The sequence below is a fragment of the Betta splendens genome, chromosome 11 (genome assembly GCF_900634795.4).
Source record: "Betta splendens chromosome 11, fBetSpl5.4, whole genome shotgun sequence".
Classification (NCBI taxonomy): Eukaryota; Metazoa; Chordata; class Actinopteri; order Anabantiformes; family Osphronemidae; genus Betta; species Betta splendens.
This window is the reverse complement of record NC_040891.2, coordinates 2240000-2262180: the sequence shown is the minus strand read 5'-3', so window position 1 is coordinate 2262180 and position 22181 is coordinate 2240000. Positions and strand designations below refer to the sequence as shown.

The following is a 22181-nucleotide window of genomic DNA, read 5'->3' as shown; positions in this document are numbered from 1 at the left end:
ATTTTGGGAATATGAGTTTCCTGTAGTAAAACAATGTCTGCTTGTAGGGTTTTCAAATGATTAAATATTTTAAATCATTTCTCCTTCTTATTGATTCCCCGTACATTCCAGGTGACAATCTTCAGTGGTGTCATATCTTACCTGACTGCTGTGGATCATTAGTCTTGTGTGTATGTAGTGTGACAGACTTTAGGTGTGTGGCTAACCTTAAGTACCTGTGTATATACTGAGTTGTGTGTTATCTATGTATGTGCACGTGTTTCCCCTGTGCGGTGGATGTTTGTGTGTGGCTGCTGGAGGGCTACATAGCTGGCTGACTACGTGGGAGAAGAATAGAGAAAAGAAGGATGTACACAGTGTGGAGTGAAAGTAGGTGAATGGAGTGAAAGTAGGTGAACTGCTCGTTTTAAACCACAAAGAAACTTATAACTTTGCAGTGAACAGAAAATAGGTAAGCCATCAACAAGTTGTTGCCCTTCATACTCCCCACGTTTGAGCACACAACAGATGCTTAATAGTAAAAACTTAATAGTAAAATAAGTCTGGTGTAATATATGTGTGTTACAGGTAGAAATGAACCGTCGGACCTCAGTGACGCTGTAGTGCTTTGGAGGCTACTAATCAATGCTGCGCCACCTGGTGGTTAAAACAAGACTAGCGTCCTGATTTTTTTCAACCGGCTGCAGGATTAAAAATCTTTAGTCAGCGACACACCCGCTGCACCGTGGCAACGTGACGGTACTGCAGTAAAAACTTTAGTAACTTTGAACTGCTACCGCTGTATGTGCAAAGAATTGACAGACCAGTGCCTTTCTTTTGCATGCATTCAAAAACAGCTGACAAAATAAACAAATTAGTGATAAAGCCTGTAACAGTAGAGAACCTTTAATCACTGTAGACCCTGGTCAACACAGCACTACATTCGCAGACATTCTTTACAACACAAGTCACTTGTCTTCCCAGATGTGGAACTGCCTTTTGGGTTTGGTGGACTCCAGCATAAGTTCATAAAGCTGCCCGATCTGTTCATCCTGGAAATGTCTCACTTGCTCCTTTGACAGATTGGCTCCAAACTTGACTGAGCTGTGTCCTGCTGATTCCAGGACCTGATGCTGTAGGGTGCTCCTGTAGTTCTGTAGGGGTGGGGACAACAACAAAAAACTCTTTAAACACATATGCAGCACATTATGTCCCAGTGTTATTTCTGCTAAGATGCTTATTATGGCATCACTACTGTATGTGGTGACACTTCATCACAGTAACCATTGCAAAACAGGTTTTTACTGTTAATATAATTACCAGGTATTACCAAGTACATTACAACCACTATAAAACTATTGTGAAATGCTAACAGTTGCCTGGAAATGAACTATTAAAACAATACTGTACAACAGTATTTACTGACATTTGACCAAAGAAAATCTAAAATGAGATGATAACCAGGTTTACCAATAACCAATTAAATTACCATTTAAAGCATTCGCCTTGTGATTACAAACCTAATATATATTAGGTACTAATGCCAGGGAAAGGTTTGTTATCTGGCTTTATAAAAAAAAAAAAAAAAAACTCAATATGTAGACAGACAGGATAGTACAGTGGGAGTGTCACCGTCACTAACTTGGGTAAAGAAGGGCACAGGTTGAAATCCATTTCCAAGGGAGATATCATCATCTTCTCCACAATCAGAGATTGGGTTCCAAGCCCCAAAATTACAATGCTTAACAATGAAAATATAAGGCAAGCTAGACACCCGGAACTGGAAGCAGAACCCGGAGACAGTTGAAAAAGAATGGCACTTTTATTGCCCAGAAACGAACGTTAAGTTTGGGGGGGCCTGCGTCGGAACAAGATGCGTCCCGAGGCTCGTTTTCCCAGCTTTTATTCTGGAGGGGGAAGTCAAACTGTTACAACGTACACGGACAGTTTTCTCGTTTCTCTTTATAAAAATTTCAAACGGCATTTAATCAAAGCATCATGTTAAAAACAAATAAACGAGCTGAAAACAGTGTTTTCAAAACCAGACAAATGGATTTAAAGCCGTTTGCCGTTTTCTCGTTTTGAGGAAAAAACGGAAAACGAGAGAACGACTTGTTGTCTCATTTCCCAGCTTTTACTCTGGTGGGGAAATCAAACTGTTACAACGTACGCGGACTCAACACTTAAACAAGAGGACATACTGTATAAAGACAGCAGCAACATCAGCAATTGACAACAAACACTAGCGCGCATTGACATTGACTTGATCCAAGTCATCTGCCTATGAATAAATGGCTCCTCGGCACCAAACCGTTGGAACGTCACATCACCGTCTACTTCAGACGGCGTTACCACTTTCCCGATTGTCTTGTTGCCTGCATTTGACAAGCATACATTTCTGGTTAAGCTCTATCTGGACACATCATCTGTCATTCAGGCTCTTAAGTTTCATTCAGAATCAGAGCAAACTATAGGTCATTGGTTCCTCCACCAACTTAAAAGCTGCTATAACGAGAGAACGACTTATTTTTTGTTCTCTGCTCTTTTCCCAAAACAGAAAATCTGTTAAATCCAACTCTGTGCCTTGTGTCGAAAAAAAAACAAAAACACTTGAATTCCATTTGTCTTGTATTTTTTCTTCATGACCAACAAACCAGAAGTACAGAAGTACAAAGATACATATAAAATACATTTATAACACAGATTGATGAATAAATATAAAGTCCTATTTTATGTTACTATACTTGTATTATCATATTGGATTGACTGGAGGAGGGACTATGTGTCTCGGCTGACCTGGGAACTGTGTAAAGACATCAGCAACTTTGGCAATTGACAACAAACACTAGCGTGCACTAGCGAGCAAAGACACATAATAATCTATAATATTTAAAAAAAAAACTACTCTACATTTAATGATACAATAAACATGCCAATGTTTCTTGTGCTTAATGATCGCCACACATATATTTATCTGTACAGACACAGATAGAAATGAACAGTCGGACCTCACATCGTTGCGCCACCTGGTGGTTAAAACAAGACTAGCACCCTCAAGCATTTGGATGGAACTGAAACCAAAAGTCCATTAAGTGTCTTTAGTCTTTATCAGAGACCCATACTGGAGGATACACTAACACCACCTAATGGTAAAATTACTTACTATGAAGTGGTATTTTATGATATGGAAACTGTGACAAGATCATTTCATCCTCTGAGAAACTAATGACTAAAGAAGAAAAACTTTTCACAGACTTTGACTTAAAAGCAGTTGCTTGAATCACAGAACACACTACAGTTACGTGGAGTCATCACAGACATGCAGCAGAGTTCACTTCAGGGAAGATACACCTGTCAAAGACAACCCTTAAATGTATTATGCTGACAGGCAACATACTATTACCTGTACTAATAAAGAGTTTTTGTTTTTGTATTGTTTTGTGCTGCAAATTGCTTCAACTGTCGGATTCGGTGCCAGTCAAGCTGGCTGCTGATGAAATTTCCCCACTGTGAAACTAAAAAAGGCATTCTATTCTATTCTATTCTATTCTATTCTATTCTATTCTATTCTATTCTATTCTATTCTATTATAAAGGAGAAGAATGCACTAAACCATAAGCACATTGCTAATGTGCTTATGGTTTAATGCTAGCTAAATCTAGTAATTTATAACAATACACCATCTGGTGTATGGTATTTAAATCAAAAATTGCTGGCCGAATGGATGGCTAGTTAGATGGATGGCGGACTGGCTGACTAGCTTGCTGGCTGGATGCTGTTTCAATTCAAATAGTCTTATCTTATACATGTCTAAAAACCCTTAAAGGTCCCTTTGTTCTCAGCACATTTCCTGTGGTCCCTAATTTACATCTTTAAACTATGTATGATTAACAAGGCATATTCACCCTATTATAACAAACTAATATTTTGATAAGTTCATACATCTGGTCACATTATGAGATTTTGTTCCTTAAGTTTGTTTGTTTTTAGATGTAATGATTTATAACAAGTGTGTCAAAATAAAAATTGTGTAAATTCAGATAAGTGAGGTTGTGGTGATAAAGCATTATCCATTTGTAAAAAGGTTGAAAAAGATCTGAGAGAAATAAAGAGGTACAACCAGCCATTAGGACATAGGACCTGAAATGGTCTGTATCTTGAAACACGCTAAAGCAGGTCAAGCTACACGTGAAAATATTTTCCAGCTATTCCTGCAAAAAAAAACAGACAGAGGACTATGACCCCCTGGGTCCCATATCAAGGTCTGCGAAGGTGTCACCAGCGTGGATGAGCTACTTCTTGCCTCAGCAGGTGGTCTCATAAAAGAAACGCATAAGCCTCTGGCTAACCTCCTGCTCTAATTAAATACTGGCATGCTGCCTTGCAAATACGACTCCTTATGTTTGTCTTTATCACATTACATGCAAGGTTTTATAGGGCTTTCCTACCTTATTTTCTCCTCTCTATTACTCAGACTCCATCTGAGTATCTCCATCTCTCACTCACCATTAGCCTACTAACTGTATGTAAAATATGAATTGACCTTGCAACCAGACCTCATAGTTAAAATACTGTGGGTTCTAGCTAATTAAACGCTGGTGGAGGTTAGCATGTGTCATATACAGTCAGGTCCATAAATATTGGGACGGCGTCACAATTTCAACATTTTTAGCTCTATACATCACCACAATGGATTCAAAATGAAACAATCAAGATGTGCTTTTACTGCAGACTGTTGGCTTTATTTTCAGAGTGTTTACATCCATATCAAGTGAATGACGTAGGAATTACAACAGTTTGCTGACTGATTGACTTGGCCATTGCATAACATTCCACTTCTTTCCCTTAAGAAAGTCTTTGGTTGCTTTTGCAGTATGCTTTGGGTCATTGCATTTGACTCAATATGAGCAGATAATATTACCTGAAACACTTCATAGTTCATCCTGCGTCCTTTTGTCAGCAGTCACATCATCAATAAATACCAGAGAACCAGTTCCATTAGCAGCCATACATGCCCACGCTATGACACTACCACCACCAAGCATCACTGATGAGGTGGTATGCTTAGGATCATGAGCAGTTCCTTTCCTTTTCCAAACTCTTCTCTTCCCATCACTCTGGTACAAGTTGATCCTGATCTCATCTGTCGATAGGAAGTTGTTCCAGAACTGCAAAGACTGTTTTAGATGTTGTTTGGCAAACTCTAATATGGCCTTCCTGTTTTTCAGGCTCATGGCTAATGGTTTACAGCTGAACCCTCTGTGTTGACTCTGATGAAATCTTCTCTTGATTGCTGACTTTGACACACACACACCTACCTCCTGGAGCGTGTTCGTGATCTGACCAACTGTTATGAAGGGAGTTTTCTTCACCAGGGACAGGGACGCCACAGTTGTTTTCCGTAGTCTTCCAGGTTGTTTGGCGTTGCTGAGGTCACCAGTGTGTTCCACCTTTTTAAGAATTTTCCAAACAATCGTTTTGGCCACGCCTAATATTGTTGCTATCTCTCTATGGTTTTCTTTTGTTTTTTCAGCCTAATGATGGCTTGCTTCACTGATAGGGACAGCTCTTTGGATCTCATCTTGAGAGTTGACGGCAACAAGTGCATATAGCACACTTCAAATGAACTCTGGACCTTTTATCTGCTCATTGTAATTGGGATAATGAGGGAATAACACACACCTGGCCATGGAACAGCTGAGAAGCAAATTGGCCCATTACTTTTGGTCCAAGTGGGAGGCACATATGCAAACTGTTGTAATTCTTACACCGCTCACCTGATTTGGATGTATCCATCCATCTATCCATCCATCCAACTTCATCCACTTATCCGGAGCCGGGGCACGGGGGCAGCAGTCTGAGCAAAGAGTTCCACACTTCCCTCTCCCCGAACATTTCCTCCAGCTCTTCCGGTGGGACCACAAGGCGTTCCCAGGGCAGCCAAGGGACGTAGTCTCTCTAGCAAGTCCTGGGTCTTCCCCAGGGCCTTCTACCGATGGGACATGCCCGGAACACCTCCTCAGGGAGGCGTCCAGCCAACTGGCTTCTCTGTGGAGGAGCAGCGACTCTACTCTGAGCTCCTCCCGGGTGACAGAGCCCCTTACCTTATCTCTAAGGGAGTGCCCAGCCACCCTACAGAGGAAGCTCATTTCGGAAGCTTGTATCTGTGATCTTAACCTTTTGGTCATGACCCAAAGCTCTGACCATAGGTGAGGGTAGGAACATAGATTGACCGGTAAATTGAGAGCTTTGGCTTTCGGCTCAGCTCCCTCCTAACCACGGTCGACTGATATACCTTACTGCAGCTGCCGCACCGATCTGTCTGTCAATCTCATGCTCCTTCCTTCCCTCACTCGTGAACAAGACACCAAGATACTTGAACTCCTCCACTTGGGGCAGGAACTCTCGTCCAACCCGGGGAGAGCAAACCACCTTTTTCCGGTTAAGAATCATGGCCTCAGATTTGAAGGACCTGATTCTCATCCCAGCCGCTTCACACTCCGCTGCAAACCACCCCAGTGCACGCTGAAGGCCCTGGCCCGATGAAGCAAACAAGACAACATCATCTGCAAAAAGCAGAGATGCTATCCTGTGGTCCCCAAACCAGACCCGCTCCGGCCCCTGGCTGCGCCTATAAATTCTGTCCATAAAAATAATGAACAGAATTGGTGACAAAGGGCAGCCAAAGGTGCACCGGGAACAGGTCTGACTTACTGCCAGCAATGCGAACCAAGCTCCTGCTCCGGTTGTACAGAGACCGAACAGCCCTTTGCACAGCCTTGGACTCCATACTCCCGGAGCAACCCCCACAGGATGCCATGAGGGACGCGGTCGAATGTAGACACATGTAGACTGGTTGGGCAAACTCCCACACAACGTTCCACGACCAGGCCGAAAACCACACCGAGGAGCTTACAAACTACCTTGGTGACCTCAGCCTGGGTAATGGGCGAGTCCGCCCGTGAGTTACCTGCCTCTACTTCCTCAGCAGAAGGCATGTCGAAGGGGTTGAGGAGATCCTCAAAGTAGTCCTTCCACCGTCCGATAACATCACCAGTCGAGGTCAACAGCTCCTCACTCCCCCTCTGTTTTCCCCTGAAAACAGAGTTGATAAAGGACTGCTTCCCCTCTCGAGGCGTCGAACGGTAGCCAGAATCTCTTTGAGGCCGAGCGATAGTCCTCCTCCATAGCCTCCCCGAACTCCTCTCTAGCCCGAGTTTTTGCCTCCACAACGGCACAGGCTGCAGCAGGCTTAGCCTGTCGGTACCCATCAGCTGCCTCAGGAATCCCACAGGTCAACCAGACCTGATAGAACTCCTTCTTCAGCTTGATGGTGTCCCTTATCTGCGGCGTCCAATTTGCATGTAAATACCCTGAAATTAAAGCTGATAGTCTGCAGTTGAAGCACATCTTGTTTGTTTCATTTCAAATCCATTGCGGTGGTGTATAGAGCCAAAACTGTTGGAACTGTGTCGCTGTGCCAATATTTATGTACCTGACTGTATGTCTTATTTAATGTTCTGTAGTTGTTGCTATGGATTGTGGCAAGATCCAGAGACACCACACTCATTATAAAAGTGTTTAAAATGTACTTGAACTAGGAAAGATAATAGAAGCAGGCTGGTTCTTCATTGTCAGTGACACAGAGACTAAAGCTGGTACTAACTACTTTGTAGCTGTCTGCAACAGGCCACTGTGAAGAAGCAGACACTGCATCCAAACAGTAGTGATATTTTATTCAGTAACAAGAAAGCTTCACAGAGAGTAAGGCTTTAGTCTAGGTGGAGACGTCTATGCACCTGAAAGCATCTTGTATGGTTTGAAGCTTCCTTACTTCTCTAAATAAATTATATACAAACTAAAATTAGTTTGGAAGTATAACCATGCTGTACGGTTAGCAACAGAAGTCCAGGAAACTGTTGCTTGGACAACTTCTGTTTTAAACATTGATGTAACAGAAAGTAGATAAAACTAAATCTGACCCCAAATCCACACACAAATGACCCTTGACACCATCATCTGTCTTGGCCACAGCCCTATTTCGATGTGTATGCGTTGTAGTCGGGTAGTGCAACCTACAGACTTATAATGTAACATCATAAATGGGGTTGCAGCAATGACAAATCGATAATCGATTGCCGTCATTGATTAATCGGACTGCTCATTTTACGGCGCAGCGGCAAAATAACGCAGCCACTGGCGAAATGCCGGAGAAAACAAACAAAGCGACATCAGAAGAAAGGCTGCACCCTAATTTTTTCATATGAGCTGTACTGTAATATTAAACAAAGACAACATTAACCTGCAAGTCATACAAAGTTCAGCTCGTGGTTTGAAAATACTACAGCGACACAGGAGAATGTAAGAATGAAACACTGGTGTCCCAGATGTAGCAGTGGTAACAAACGCTGTTTATAATAATGTGAAGACGCTTCATTAAGAGAGCGTCAGCTGACTGCGCATCAGCTCGTTCACTACATATGATGAACAGTGCCACCAAAGAACAGTGCAACTTAAATGGTGCAGACATTAAATATAACAGCAGCATCCTCAGAGCCAGAAGGAGCCCAGGAGTCTCTGTGGAGTTTACATGTTCTTCCTTGTCTTCGTGGGTTTTCTCCCACAGTCAGGTTAATGGAGCTGCTGCAGATCTCCACACTGAAACAAAACTCTATGCTTCCTTTATTTATTTATATTTTAGATATTGAAGTTTTACTATTCACACGCTGAATTTTGATTCAAATTTAAAGAGTCAAAAGGAAAATGTAGTTTAAAAAAAACCCTGCTATGAACAACAACAAATAGGTTTTAAACTTTGTTTATTCGAATAATCGAAAAAATATTTGAGAGATTAATCGATTATCAAAATAATTGTTAGTTGCAGCCCTAATCACACTGAGCAGCACACATGAAATCACCCGCCTTCCTATACGCATAGTAAAACACAGGTTACTCATCAACAATGCTGTAATGTGAGTTACGGCCCTGTCACAAACCCCTGCTGCCTCTGAAGCAGCCAAAGCTAGAGACATACAGGTTTCCATATGAAACAAGGTCATTGCTTTTACGTTTCATAGATGGATGTCAAGATTAAAGAGAAGTATTTGATTTGACCTGGGACCAGCTGTTGGCACACTGTGACTGTTTCTGTCTGTGTTAGGCCCACGGTCCAGCTCAGAAGCCTGTACTTAATATATTTATAACACAAACCTCTGCCTTGCTGTTGTCCTGGTTTTGTTAGATGCTAAAATTCACCTGAAAACCTTATTATTCCTGCTAACAAATCTCTTGAAGTGTTTCATCTAAAAACACTGGAAATCTAACAGTGCTCACTGTTTCCCTGAGTGAGACCAATTTACATATCCTCTGGGGTAGAAAACAATCTGACACATAATGAAAATGGCTCTGGTGGCTTCACTAATGCAATGACAAAATAATTTCCTAGGCCTCCAGATGCCTGCAGACGCGTTACTTTCCTCCACCACTAGTGCATACTGTGATAGTAAACAACACCTGGCACGGTCACCGTTCACACACATTCAGCAGCTGAATCCAGGCAGTATCAGTTTCTATAAATGACAATTTGGCTTTAATTCAAAATTACTGAGGTTTCTGCCAGACTTCCATTAAATGAGCTCAATACACATGATAAATGGTCACAAATCACACATTAAAATGTTACATAGCATCACTCTAAAAATTAAACATGGAAATACCCTTTATAAATGAAAAAACTCTCATACTTGCAACTGTAAGACCCTAGACATCCAAGATCAACTCAGTTTGACCCATAGATGCTTATAAAGGTTTGTGGCAAAAACACTGATAGCTTGGTTAAACCTGTCGAAGTTTTACTAACCCTCCACAGACGCTACTGTCAAAGCTCCTTACAAATCACAATGTTATTCTGAAGATGTAACTCAACTTCAATCAAATTCTGATTCTGACAGCCTGAGCCTGTTTGGTAATCTACGCAGCAGCTCTGGTCCAACAGTAGCATGCATTACTAGAACAGGTGGGAACTGTCACTGGACTGTAAGCCGTGAATGTGCACGGCCATGCTGTTTAAATATGCAACTGCCGCCATCTACTGACGTCACACAGTAGTAAATAGGACCCACTCACATAGAAAGACTGACGTTTCAATAATACAAATTATACAATGTTCCTACAAATAGAAGAATGACGCCTTAACATGACAAAGTACTGTCATTTTAAAGCAGCTGATGACAGTACGTCTACCTCCCACTCTGCCATGAAGCTCTTCGTCTCCTCGTCTGAAGCGTTTCTATGTCTTCTGAACTCGTCCCTCACGTACTGGTCACCGAGGGCTCGTAGGTCGAGGGGCAGGAACCGGTGCAACACCAGAATCCTCTTGTACAGTGATCGGACCGCGAACACATGACTAGAAATCGCCATGAAGTCAAATAGCACTAAATAACAAGTTCTTTTTATTTTTTATGACGATATTGACGCTTCTTTTTCTTCTTCTTCTTCCTCTCCTCCTCCTTCTTCTTCTTCTCTGTTGGCAATCGACAGACCAGCTCGGTCGTGCATTACCGCCATCCTGTGGATTGGAGTGTTTATTACAGTCATCCACATACTGTACTGTATCTAAACCGGTTTCTTTTAGGTCTTCTATTAGGTGACTGTGTGCGTTGTTTCTATTATTGCAGTTTGTTCCTCTGCTCTCCAACCTGTTTTATGCACATATTCCACTTTGTTTTTTAAGGCATTTTAGTGCATGAGGTCTCTTCATCATAGCTCACAGCTGCATTATCTTTAATAAAAGGACCACTTAAACTAAAGACGTTGGGTCCGGTCTGGTGATGGTGGGCTGTGGCACTAGGTTACTCTGTGACAGAGTCTGTTCATTGCATAGACGCCATATGTTGAGCAAAATAACGGCCACTACCTCTACTTCTCACTGATGGCCTGAACCAGTCCGGACTCACTGGAAGGAGGCAGGATGTGGTCTCCCCAGAACCACTAGGGGATCCGGGAGTGGGCCTTTGGTTAGTGTCCCCGAAGCCCGGAACCTCCTCCTGCAGTTCCCGACGACCCCCGGAGGTCGTCGGGAACCGCGGCAAGGGCGACCTCCTCCTGGAGGTCCCCTCCGAGGCCGACAGGAACGCGAACGGCCCCTCCAGGGCCGACAGGAACGCGAACTGGCAGGAACAGGAACTAGAACGGCGTCCTCCGTAGAGCCAACAGGAACAGGAAGTAGAACGGCGTCCTCCTTGGAGCGGACAGGAACTGGAACTAGAGCGGCGTCCTCACAGGAGCCGACAGGAACTAGAACGGCGTCCTCACAGGAGCCGACAGGAACTAGAACGGCGTCCTCACAGGGGCCGGCAGGGCTGCTTGCAGCTGCCAAGCTTGACTGAGTAGACGTCGGGCCTGACTGGTCTGAGTCCTGAACGTGACTCGGCTGGACTGGAACCTTACCGGGACAAGGCTGGACTGGAACCTGAACGGGACAAGGCTGGACTGGAACCTGAGCGTGACATGGCTGAGCTGGGCCCTGAGCGTGACATGACTGAGCTGGGCCCTGAGCGTGACATGAGTGAGCTGGCTGAACTGGAACCTGACGTCGTCCGGGACGCCTGCGACTGACCGTTGTTTGAGGCTCTGGGAGCGGCGCGGGCTGGGTTTCTGTAGCTGGGTCTGAGTGGCGAACAGAGACGGCGGCTTTTGGAGCTTGGGCTGGAGCCGACGAAACGGCGACAGGAACGGAGAGGTGAACCGCCGGAGCGTTGACAGGAACGGGTGCCGCCGGAGCGGTGACAGGAACATGAACCGCCGGAGCGGTGACAGGAACGGGTGCCGCCGGAGCGGTGACAGGAACGGAAGCGGGCGGCGATGGAACGGCGCCGGGAGCAGCTGCGGCAGCACAGGCGGACGATGCTCGCAGAGCGCGTGCCAAACCCCTCTTCATTCGTCGGAGTCGGTCATAGAACGCCTGCACCCCGGGATACTCAAGCCACCAACATTCGTCCTCCAAAATTTCGAGAGCCAGTTTCACTAGGCGGAGATGTGCATCAATGCTGGGCGCTTCCGCATATTCGCTCGCTAGTCTCTGGAGATCTCCACGGATATCCTCCGGTAAACTCGGGCAAAAAAAAATCCATTACTCCGGTGAGCGATTCGTACACGGAACCAAACAGAAAAAAGGAAAAGCGAAACGGTAACTGACCTGGGTGAAGGCTGGGCACTGGCTGGGTCCAAGTCTGGCCAGATTGTTCTGTCAGGCTTCGGCAGATGTCGGACACACATGCACAGTGCGGACAAGGTGTGTGGTTAACAAACAGCGTTTATTGCTCAAAACGTAGTCAGGCGATCCAGGTCATACACGTGAAGGCTCAGTTTAAAGGCACAAAAAATTCAGGCAGGATCAGGTCCGGGAAACATACAGGGGTTCGGTACACAGGTTAGCTCGGCAGAGGTACAGATTAGGGCTAGGCGAAAACTCGAGGTCAGACGGTCAGAATATTACCACTGGATCTAAGGCGAAGGTACAGACGTGGAACAGGCAGGAATCAGAGGTCAATGACGGACGTGATCAGAAAACAAGATGACTATACGAGAAGGCTGGAATGTGGTACTAAGACTCGACAATCTGGCAACTGAGTGCTGGAGGAAGAGGATCTTAAATACCGGGTTTGAAGAGAAAGAAAGAAACCGGTGGTGTTGTTTTTGTTTTCCTCAATTAGGGAGGAATAATATGTTTTTCTAGCAGCACAAAGTGCTTTTTTATATTTTATTAGACTGTCCTTCCATGCAATGCAGTTTACATTTATTTTGTTGAAACACCACTGTCTTTCTAGTTGTCTGGTCCTGTGCTTTAGGCTGCGGATCTGAGTTATACCACGGAGCTATCCTCCTCTGATTCACTGTCTTCTTCTTCAGAGGAGCCACTGTGTCTAACATTGTACGTAGAGAAGCTGCAGCATCATCCACAAGACAGTCAACATGTTCATAAGGATTAAGGTGACTGTTCTCTGTGTATCTACAAGACATTGAGGTAAAAGATGATGGAATCATCTGCTTGAATCTGGCAACAGCGTTGTCAGATAAACATCTGCTATAGTAACATTTCTTTCCAGCTATTGTAAGGTCAATTATGCTAAATTCAAAAGTTAATAAGAAATGGTCAGATAACAGAGGGTTTTGGGGAAGAACTATTAAATTATCAATTTCAACCCCATATGTCAGGACAAGATCTAGGGTGTGGTTAAAACGAAGAGTGGGTTTATTTACCTGCTGTGTAAAACTAATAGTGTCTATTAAGGAGTTAGAAGCAGTGCTGAGACAGTTGCTGTCAACATCTACATGAATGTTAAAGTCTCCCACTACAATGACTTTATCTGTGCTAAGAACTAAGTCAGATAAGAATTCAGAGAATTCTGTTAAGAACTCTGAATATGGAGCAGGAGGACAAAACACAACTGGCTTCTGAGTTTTAGAGTTTGGGTGAGAAAGGCTCAGAGTGAGGCTCTCAAATGAGTTATAACTATGTTTAGGATTAGGAGTAATTAATAAATCTGATTTATAAATGGCTGCTACTCCTCCACCTCTACCTGTACTTCTTGGAACATGATAGTTGATGTGACTCATTGGAGTCGACTCATTTAAAGTAACATATTCATCCTGCTGCAGCCAGGTTTCAGTGAGACAGAACAGATCTATGTGATGGTCACTTATCAAGTCATTTATTAACAAGGATTTAGATGAGAGAGATCTGATATTTAATAAACTGTTATGGGAAAAATTGTCTCTTCCTTATTTTTATGTGTCTTCCTTATTTCTATGCATTTCTATGCAGTTATTATACGAGTTATGACTTATGTTCTGCAATTAATATCTTATGTTTTGTCTTACTGTATGCATTTGACATTTCACCTAGATTGTTCAATGGTTGTCTCTGCCTGATAGACTCTCAACTCTAGCTCCCAAACCCAAGGTCGGGGAGTTGTGTCTCTGTCTGTTGAGACTCTGTGCTCCTTTCTCACAGATAGTTGGACGTCAGCAATGCAGGTGTGAGAAAGTAAAAATCTTCACACACACTGCGACAGGGAGGAGATGGTGCATGTAATTTGATTGGGTTAGAAAGACATTCCACCCTAGTCGGACAGAGAAGCTAAAAGGCAGAAGCAACTTGAGGATCGTGGGCTCTTTGCATCACACCTCCGTGGTGTGTGCACTGATCTCCCCAGCTGGTTTTTGGTTTGTTGATGTGCACGATCAACATCCATGCTTTTTATTTGCTTTCCCCATTATTTTTATTTTCTTTATTATTTCAATAAATCGCACAAAAGGACAACTCTCTCTCATCTACTTCTTTATGGAAAATTTCCACCACAGAAATTGGCGTTGTCGGCAGGATCCCGCGGCAGGTCGTCTGGACGGTGTGACCAGGGACGATAGTCCTGAGGACTAGGGTCGCTCAGCCTCCAAACCTCTACAGACATTCAGAGCTGGGAGGACTGCTCACCCGTCTGGATCGCCTCTGACGAGATCCACGAACTCAGATTCAAACTCAAATCCTAATTTGGCTCGGCTCGGTGAGAGAGATTCCTTTGATTTGGGAAAAACAAAAAGATTGGAACTTTTTTTTTAATTTAGCTGAAACATTTCAATTGGTTGAAAAAAAAGAAAAAAAAAAAGAAAAGAAATATTCTATTTGGTTGAAACACTAAATTTGATTAGGAAAATTAATTAGATCGAGAAAAAAGAAAAAAAAAATCCCAATAATACATGTTCTTAATTAGGTGAAAGTCTGCTCTGGGTGGTGAGACGTCGGTTGCTAAGGGTTGGCTCGTGGAACCGAGCTTCCGTCTGTACTGAGGATACAGACATGTTATTTTTGATCTCTGCGTGGTCCACATGTGGGGGACTGAGTATAAAAGACGGCTTCTGAAAGAGGGAGCGCGTTTGCAGAGTGAAGTATTTTCAAGATACGAGGGACCCGGGCCTAGAGGGGCCTAACGTTGAGAAAATACTTCGTGAAAGGATCTGTCGCCAGATCAGGTTGGTTCCCTTTTTACGGAGACGTCCGATAAAAAGGCATTTTGGGAAGGTTCCGGCCGGAACACACAAAAAAATCTAAGGCAGGAAACCGCCGGACTCTGAAAGACGGGTTCGGGGCAATTTGAGTCTTCACCACCAGACAGAAACCGTACAAAACTAAACGTAATTAAAGTAAATATGGTTATTAGTGCGTTTCATGTTTCCATGAGTGGGAAACTGGTTATGGGTTCAAAAGGAGAATCGCTTTGTGTAAGGACATACGCACCTTAAAAGAAAAATTAGAGACAAAAGAAAATACTTGAAAAAGCAAAACTATCAAAACTAAAGCCCTAAAAGAAACAAAAGAGAGATGAGAGTAACAGGAAAAAAGGAGATAACAACTCTGGGGAAGAATTGTTTGCACTCTGCCACACACACACCACACACACACATATCATGCCAAGAGCAAATGCTCCCATTGTTTCTGCTCTTTGTCCTAATGCAGAACTGAGCGCGATGAGGGTAAATCCGGATCTGGACTCCTTTCCCACCATCAGCAGAAGAACCGAAGGAGAAGAAGCGCCGACCAACAACCAGAACAGGGTGGAAGCTCTGACACCACAGCAGCTGGAGGACACAGACCACAGCATGGACGCCTCAGCGACTCTCACAACGTCTGCAGCCGTCACGTTCTGGGCTCATCAGATGAACCAGCTACTACAAGCGTGTGTGTCTGACACAGACACCTGCTTATGACAATCAGCAAAGGAAAACAAGGACAGAGCAACAGCAGAGAAGACGTGCTCTGACACGGACACTGGTTAAAACAACAGGAGAGGCTTCAGATGTGATCGGCCCAATAGAGCTGCATCTGAGGATCCAGGAAAGGTCTGTCATCGAGGAACAACTGTCCCATCGAAAGGCTTCACCCACTGGCGCTCACATCAGACTGATGGTTGGGGAAGGAGGAAGGTGACGGTTCCTTTTCACGTGACGTAGAAGACGGTACCGCAAACACACACACACATTCATACACGCAATGAAGAAACACGCTTACAGCTGATACACGCTCAAATTCATGTTCATGCTTATCTGCTCGCAATGAAGAATCTCTTTTTGCTCAAAAAAAAAAAATCCCACAGAGTGATTTTCAAATTATGACAAACAGCTAAATGACAACTGCTGCATGACTTTACAGTCTGATGGGTTCAAACTATTTTAACTTGCAACAAATTCAGTAATAAAATCCTTCATGTTTCTAAAAATACTTGTGCACAATATAGGTTTGTCTGGCCAGACTGTAGAAAAACAAAAAAACAGACTGTAGAAAAAAACAAAAAAACAGACTATAGGAAGACTGAGACTGAAACAGACTATTAATGACTATTAAAGGGAAGATGACTATTAGAGAGAAGTAATAATAATTACTGTATGTACCAGACTATTAAAGAAAAACTTACTGTTTCATTGTCTTGTGCAACATCTGACAGAAAGACACCTTAACATTCATCTTTGCTTTCAAACTTGTGCCCAGTTAAATTTTTAGGAAGAGATCTCATGTAGTTTACATATTTGATTGATTTCCACTCCAGACGGAGTGCAGGTTACATCTACAGACATTCTAAATAATCCCTCTTTTGTTGGTGTTAACTTCAGCTCAGCTGTGCTCTTATCATTGCCTGCCTGAGGGGGGGCTGTAACTGAGGCCCTCACACAGGCTGCATCACAGCTTGTTTATGATTTCACACACACACACACAAACTGACCTCAACTTCCCTCTTTTGGGATGAACACAGGTCTGCGCTTGCGATTTCTTTTACTAACGAACAAAAAGATTTTTATTTTTATTCTACAGTTCCACACGTCCCTCTGTGAAAACATGATGGAGACAGATGCAGGACGTGGGTCCTTTCGTGAACAGATGTCAACGGGGTGGAGACTGGTGAACAACTTCTGACCCCATGTGATGTATTCACCTACTTTGCATACTTTAGAAAACTTTTTTTTTATTCTGCCTGTCATGCACAACAAACAGTGAACCTCCACATTCTAATGACACACTACATGTTTTTATGTTTATTTTTCAGAGGACGCTCTGAGCCAACACTCAGCCTTACAGGAAGCCCTGCTTCCCTGTGACTCACACACAGACATGATGTAGGTTTGATCAGAGGATGTGAACCAGTGGTCATCACACCTAAATCTGACCACAAACCATGTAAACAACAACACCCTCTTAAAGGAAGCCATAGATGGTGTTACTGCAGACACCACTAAGCTACTAAAACATTGGATGCTACAGGCCACAAAGAGAGCCTGTCTAAATTACAGTTTGTTCAGACAAAGGTTATTTTCTGGGTCATTGTAATTACAGCTGATGGCAAATCCATCTCACCCAACTGAGTTAAAGCAATTTGAGACCTGCCTAAACCGTGCACGTAAAAACAGCTGATATCTTTTCTAGGTCTTTGTTCTTATTGTAGGAACTTCATTCCTAACTTTACTGTCTTTGAGGCCCCACTCAGGGTTCTGATGCAGACGTCTTCATCGTCCACTTCTTGTCTCACGTGGACGTCTGAGGCTGAACAACGTTCACCGACCTCATGCTTGCTCTTCAGTTGGCTCCTCCTTTGGGTCTTCCTGATCTGACCCTACGCGACCTTTCACTCAAACAGTGGATGAGAAATCAGGTTGTACGACTTCTGTTCTTTTGTCCTCATACTGTGTCTTTGATTCTTTTGGAATAGATCCCATCTTTCTACAGCCCGATGGCTTAGAAGCAACACCACTTTGCTCAACATGCTGAACGTTACTATCAAGACGTCATCTTGAAGTCTAGTGCTTTGCTAAGACACTACTCTGCTCAGGCTGCAGAGTTGATCCTATTGACTGAAGCTGGTTAACTAAAAGTCTGTTACCATCTACACAGACTCCACAGACGCTCTGTGGAAGCATAAGAAGCTTTTGAAGTCTGATTGCAAACCTATCTTACATCATGATAAGGTTCTGCTTTGCTGGACGCTGTCCTGCTACAGTACCTACAGCTAATGCTGTTTGTAACTGTCCAACATCAGTGACGACTTTGTTTCTGCCGACATGCAGCTGCAGACGCTGCTGCGAAGGTCGCTGCCCAACAACCCCTCCCTCTCCTGATCCTCGTTTCCTCTCCTGATCCTTGTTCCCTCTCCAACTCTCTCTATCCTTTCCTTCCTCATCTCCCTGTGCTTTAAACATTTTCTACCTCACAGGAACGCAGACTCTGGCTGACGAATGGTTCCACCTGTAGCCATGGAGTCTGGTTTGGGCCTGACGACAAACCGTGCCGCCCAAACACTTTTTCCCCACAATTCAGATTTCCCAACAGGTGAAAACAGGCGACAGGGCCATCACACCATTCAACCAGGGGACTGAGCGATCGTTAAGGAGTTCAGGAGGAAACACTGGAACTCCAAACGGTGGCGAGGCCCCTTCCAGGTCCTTCTGACGACCAACACGGCTGTGAAGATCGCAGAAAGAGCGACTTGGATCAACTCCATCCAGGAAGGTCCCGGATCCAACAGACGACCCTCCATCTACATCCTACGGAGAAAACCACCACTAACGAAAAGAACTAAAAAGGACGACTCTCGCTGTGCTCACACACGCACTGAGGCGAGGCTGCGTTGACCGTTCAGCTAAAGGTGTGAGCCAAGCGCCGCCTGAAGCTGCGCCGGTGAATCACACTATCAGACCAACAGCTACACACACGCTCCTGAGAAAACACACACACGAGCAGCCTTGAGTTGCCGACGCTGGACGACGTGTAGACTCTTCACATCACGGGAGTGACAGTGACTCAGACGACATTGGGAGGAAACCTGACGGTGATAACGAACCCCAAGTGTCTCTGTGATCAGCTGATCACAACCTGAAGAACTCCAACGAACTGGCAATACTTCAACACACAGGTTGGAAACAATCTAACGCTACTGTTCAATAAGAAGAAGCAGATTGTTACGAGACATCAATTGTAACCATGTTGTGTTAGACCTTATTTTGTTACTCTGATTATTGTCTTTATCATATGATGTTTCTATGTAACTTTACACAATACTTTTGAATGAGAAAATTTCACATAATTCACAACGACACTGAGTTTAAATATCCTGAAGTTGACTTGGTGTTTAATTTGCTCACAATCACTTATTCACTGCTACAATTAGTTTTTATCCTTCATCTACAGATGACAGAGGTTATGAGACAAAACGCATCATCATTCTGGTTAAATCCCTGGATCTCGTATTCATTCTAGATGCAAATGTACAATTAAAGATTCAAAAGCATGAAATCTATCTTAAGATTATATGATACAGAACCCCACCGGAAACCTATGGCTATCATACATTAATTGTATTTATTACATTACAATTGAATGGCCATAGACACGTTGTTAGCAGAGAAAAGAGGCGTTTGTGTTATGTTTGGAGACGCATGTTGTACTTACATCCTGAATAACACTGATTCTAATGATATTGTGGCGAAGGCGCTACACGGCCTTCAGAGTCTCAGCTAACTCTGGTATAGGTTCTTTCTCTTGGAATTGGCTAGACGAAATGTCTGGAAAATGGAAATCTGTTCTCATGTCCACAGCTGTTTCCTTTATAATTGAGATGGCTGTGATTCTCTTGTTTGGTTTTTGCGTTATCCCACTGGTTAGAGGTCTCATCATGCGTGCGACCTCAGCAACACTCTCGTATGAGATGACACAATGCACTATGTTCAAAAACCCCAACTCTAACTCACTTAATGACTTTGACGATGGTATGGGCTCATTTTTTTCACATGCCGATACAGAAGTTATTCTTGTATAACTACCCACCAAAAACAGCTCCCAACCTTTTGTCCCTAAGTTACTTGCATTTTATGTGAAGGTGTATTTTGAATCTTGATGAGTTAATACCCTTATTGTTTCATTTGCAAGGATCTTTTATTATTACAGAATGTGATGTTGACAATTTTTATTCCTTTATGGTTTGATTAATGTGTAATCAAAAGGGGGGAGTGTTATGGGAAAAATTGTCTCTTCCTTATTTTTATGTGTCTTCCTTATTTCTATGCATTTTTATGCAGTTATTATACGAGTTATGACTTATGTTCTGCAATTAATATCTTATGTTTTGTCTTACTGTATGCATTTGACATTTCACCTAGATTGTTCAATGGTTGTCTCTGCCTGATAGACTCTCAACTCTAGCTCCCAAACCCAAGGTCGGGGAGTTGTGTCTCTGTCTGTTGAGACTCTGTGCTCCTTTCTCACAGATAGTTGGACGTCAGCAATGCAGGTGTGAGAAAGTAAAAATCTTCACACATACTGCGACAGGGAGGAGATGGTGCATGTAATTTGATTGGGTTAGAAAGACATTTCACCCTAGTCGGACAGAGAAGCTAAAAGGCAGAAGCAACTTGAGGATCGTGGGCTCTTTGCATCACACCTTCGTGGTGTGTGCACTGATCTCCCCAGCTGGTTTTTGGTTTGTTGATGTGCACGATCAACATCCATGCTTTTTATTTGCTTTCCCCATTATTTTTATTTTCTTTATTATTTCAATAAATCGCACAAAAGGACAACTCTCTCTCATCTACTAAAATTTCCACCACATAAACCACACTTTATTAGCTTACTGTTACTTTGATCTGTAAGAGGAACTGTTTTGATGTTTATTAATTTCTGGTAAGTCACTCCTCTTTGATTTGTTTGTGACTTGTATAGTTTAGGTGGTCGAGAAGCAGACACAGTCTCTGTTTGATAACTAAGACTAAGAGTGGGTGGCGGCTATAGAGAACATGCAGAGAGGCGGGTAAGACTGCGACTCTGCGTCCTGGGCTCCACTCTGAGTTGTCACGGAGTGGGGAGACTAAGCAACATGGCCATGTTACTAGAGAGCAGAGAGGCTCCGTTCAACGTGGGATGGACGCCGTCTCATTCTAATCAGCCCAGGTTTTCCCCAAAAAGTGCTCCAATTAGCCACAAAGCCCACACCGTTTGCAGGACACCACCTAGACAACCAGCGGTGGAGCGATGACAGCCGGCTATACATGTCATCGCTGGTCACATTGGGGAGGGGTCTAGAGAAAACTACGGAGTCCGACATTGTTTTGGCGAATGGACACACCGACTCAATGTTAGTTTTAGTGACTTCCGATTGGCGTAACAGGGCGTCATTAGCTCCTGCGTGTATTACGATCTTAGCATACTTACGTTTATCCTTAGACAGGAGCTTAAGATAAGACTCAATGACACCCGCTCTGGCCCCAGGCAAACACCTAACTATGACCGCTGGATTCTCTAACTTCACGTTTCGGACTATGGAGTCACCAATGATCAGAGTGGGTTTCTCAGCGGGTGTGTCGCTGAGTGGGGAAAATCTGTTTGAAACGTGAAGCGGTTGGTGGTGAACCGTGGGCGCCTGTCTTAAGCTACGTTTCTTACGAGCCGTGACCCAGTCGTTGCCCAGCTGCCTGGGACCTGCCGGGGGACTGGTAGCAGCTAAGCTAGGAGGCTCCGCACCAGCTAAAGGGACCTGGCTAGCTGGCCTGTTTTCTAAGGTGCGAAGCCGAGACTCTAAGTCTAACAACCTCGCCTCCAACCCTGCAACTAGCGTACACCTATTACAGATACCATTACCATCACTAAAGGAGGCAGAGGATAAGCTAAACATAAGACACACCGAGCACCGAACAGAGCGAGAGGGAGAGGAAAAGGGGGAAGCCATAGCAGGAAAGTAAGCTAGGAGCTACGCTAGCGGAGAAAACACTTAGATAACAGTGAAAATTAGCAGGATTTTTAATGAAAGGAAAGGATGCTTGAGTGTTACAAGCTTGTTTTGCAACTTTTAGCAGTCGCTACCAGATATAAAACGATAATATAATTATGAACGAATAAGTGAGTGAGCAAGCAAACAATTGAAAAAGCAAGCAAATGATTGAGTGAATGGCCATCTACCTTCATAACTTGCCATCCTGGAATTATTCTGCTGATGAGCTCTTCCATCATATTCTCATGTCTTATCTACTTTGGGAACATCAAAGTCATCCACATTGACACATTCTCCTCGTATAATTCCCATCCAAGACCATTTGTCCACCCTTGACGAACTAATAGCTCACTACAATAACTTTGATGGCTGGATCTCCAGCCACACACCTCTGCAACT

General features: G+C 43.7%; 1 protein-coding gene and 1 long non-coding RNA gene across 2 annotated transcripts; one reads left to right on the top strand and one right to left on the bottom strand.

Moving 5' to 3' along the window:
- Positions 1–869: 869 nt before the first annotated feature.
- sdhaf3 (succinate dehydrogenase complex assembly factor 3) lies at positions 870–10513 on the bottom strand. Its single transcript, XM_029167639.3, has 2 exons — positions 10222–10513; positions 870–1133 (listed from the first exon to the last, which is right to left on the bottom strand). The coding sequence occupies exons 1-2, from the start codon at positions 10396–10398 to the stop codon at positions 948–950; spliced, it is 363 nt and encodes a 120-aa protein (XP_029023472.1). The 5' UTR covers positions 10399–10513; the 3' UTR covers positions 870–947.
- Positions 10514–14601: 4088 nt separating this feature from the next.
- On the top strand, positions 14602–20595 carry LOC129604808 (uncharacterized). The gene is made up of 2 exons (XR_008696057.1): positions 14602–15171; positions 15494–20595. It is a non-coding gene; the product is annotated as an uncharacterized LOC129604808 (long non-coding RNA).
- The last annotated feature ends 1586 nt before the right edge of the window (positions 20596–22181 follow it).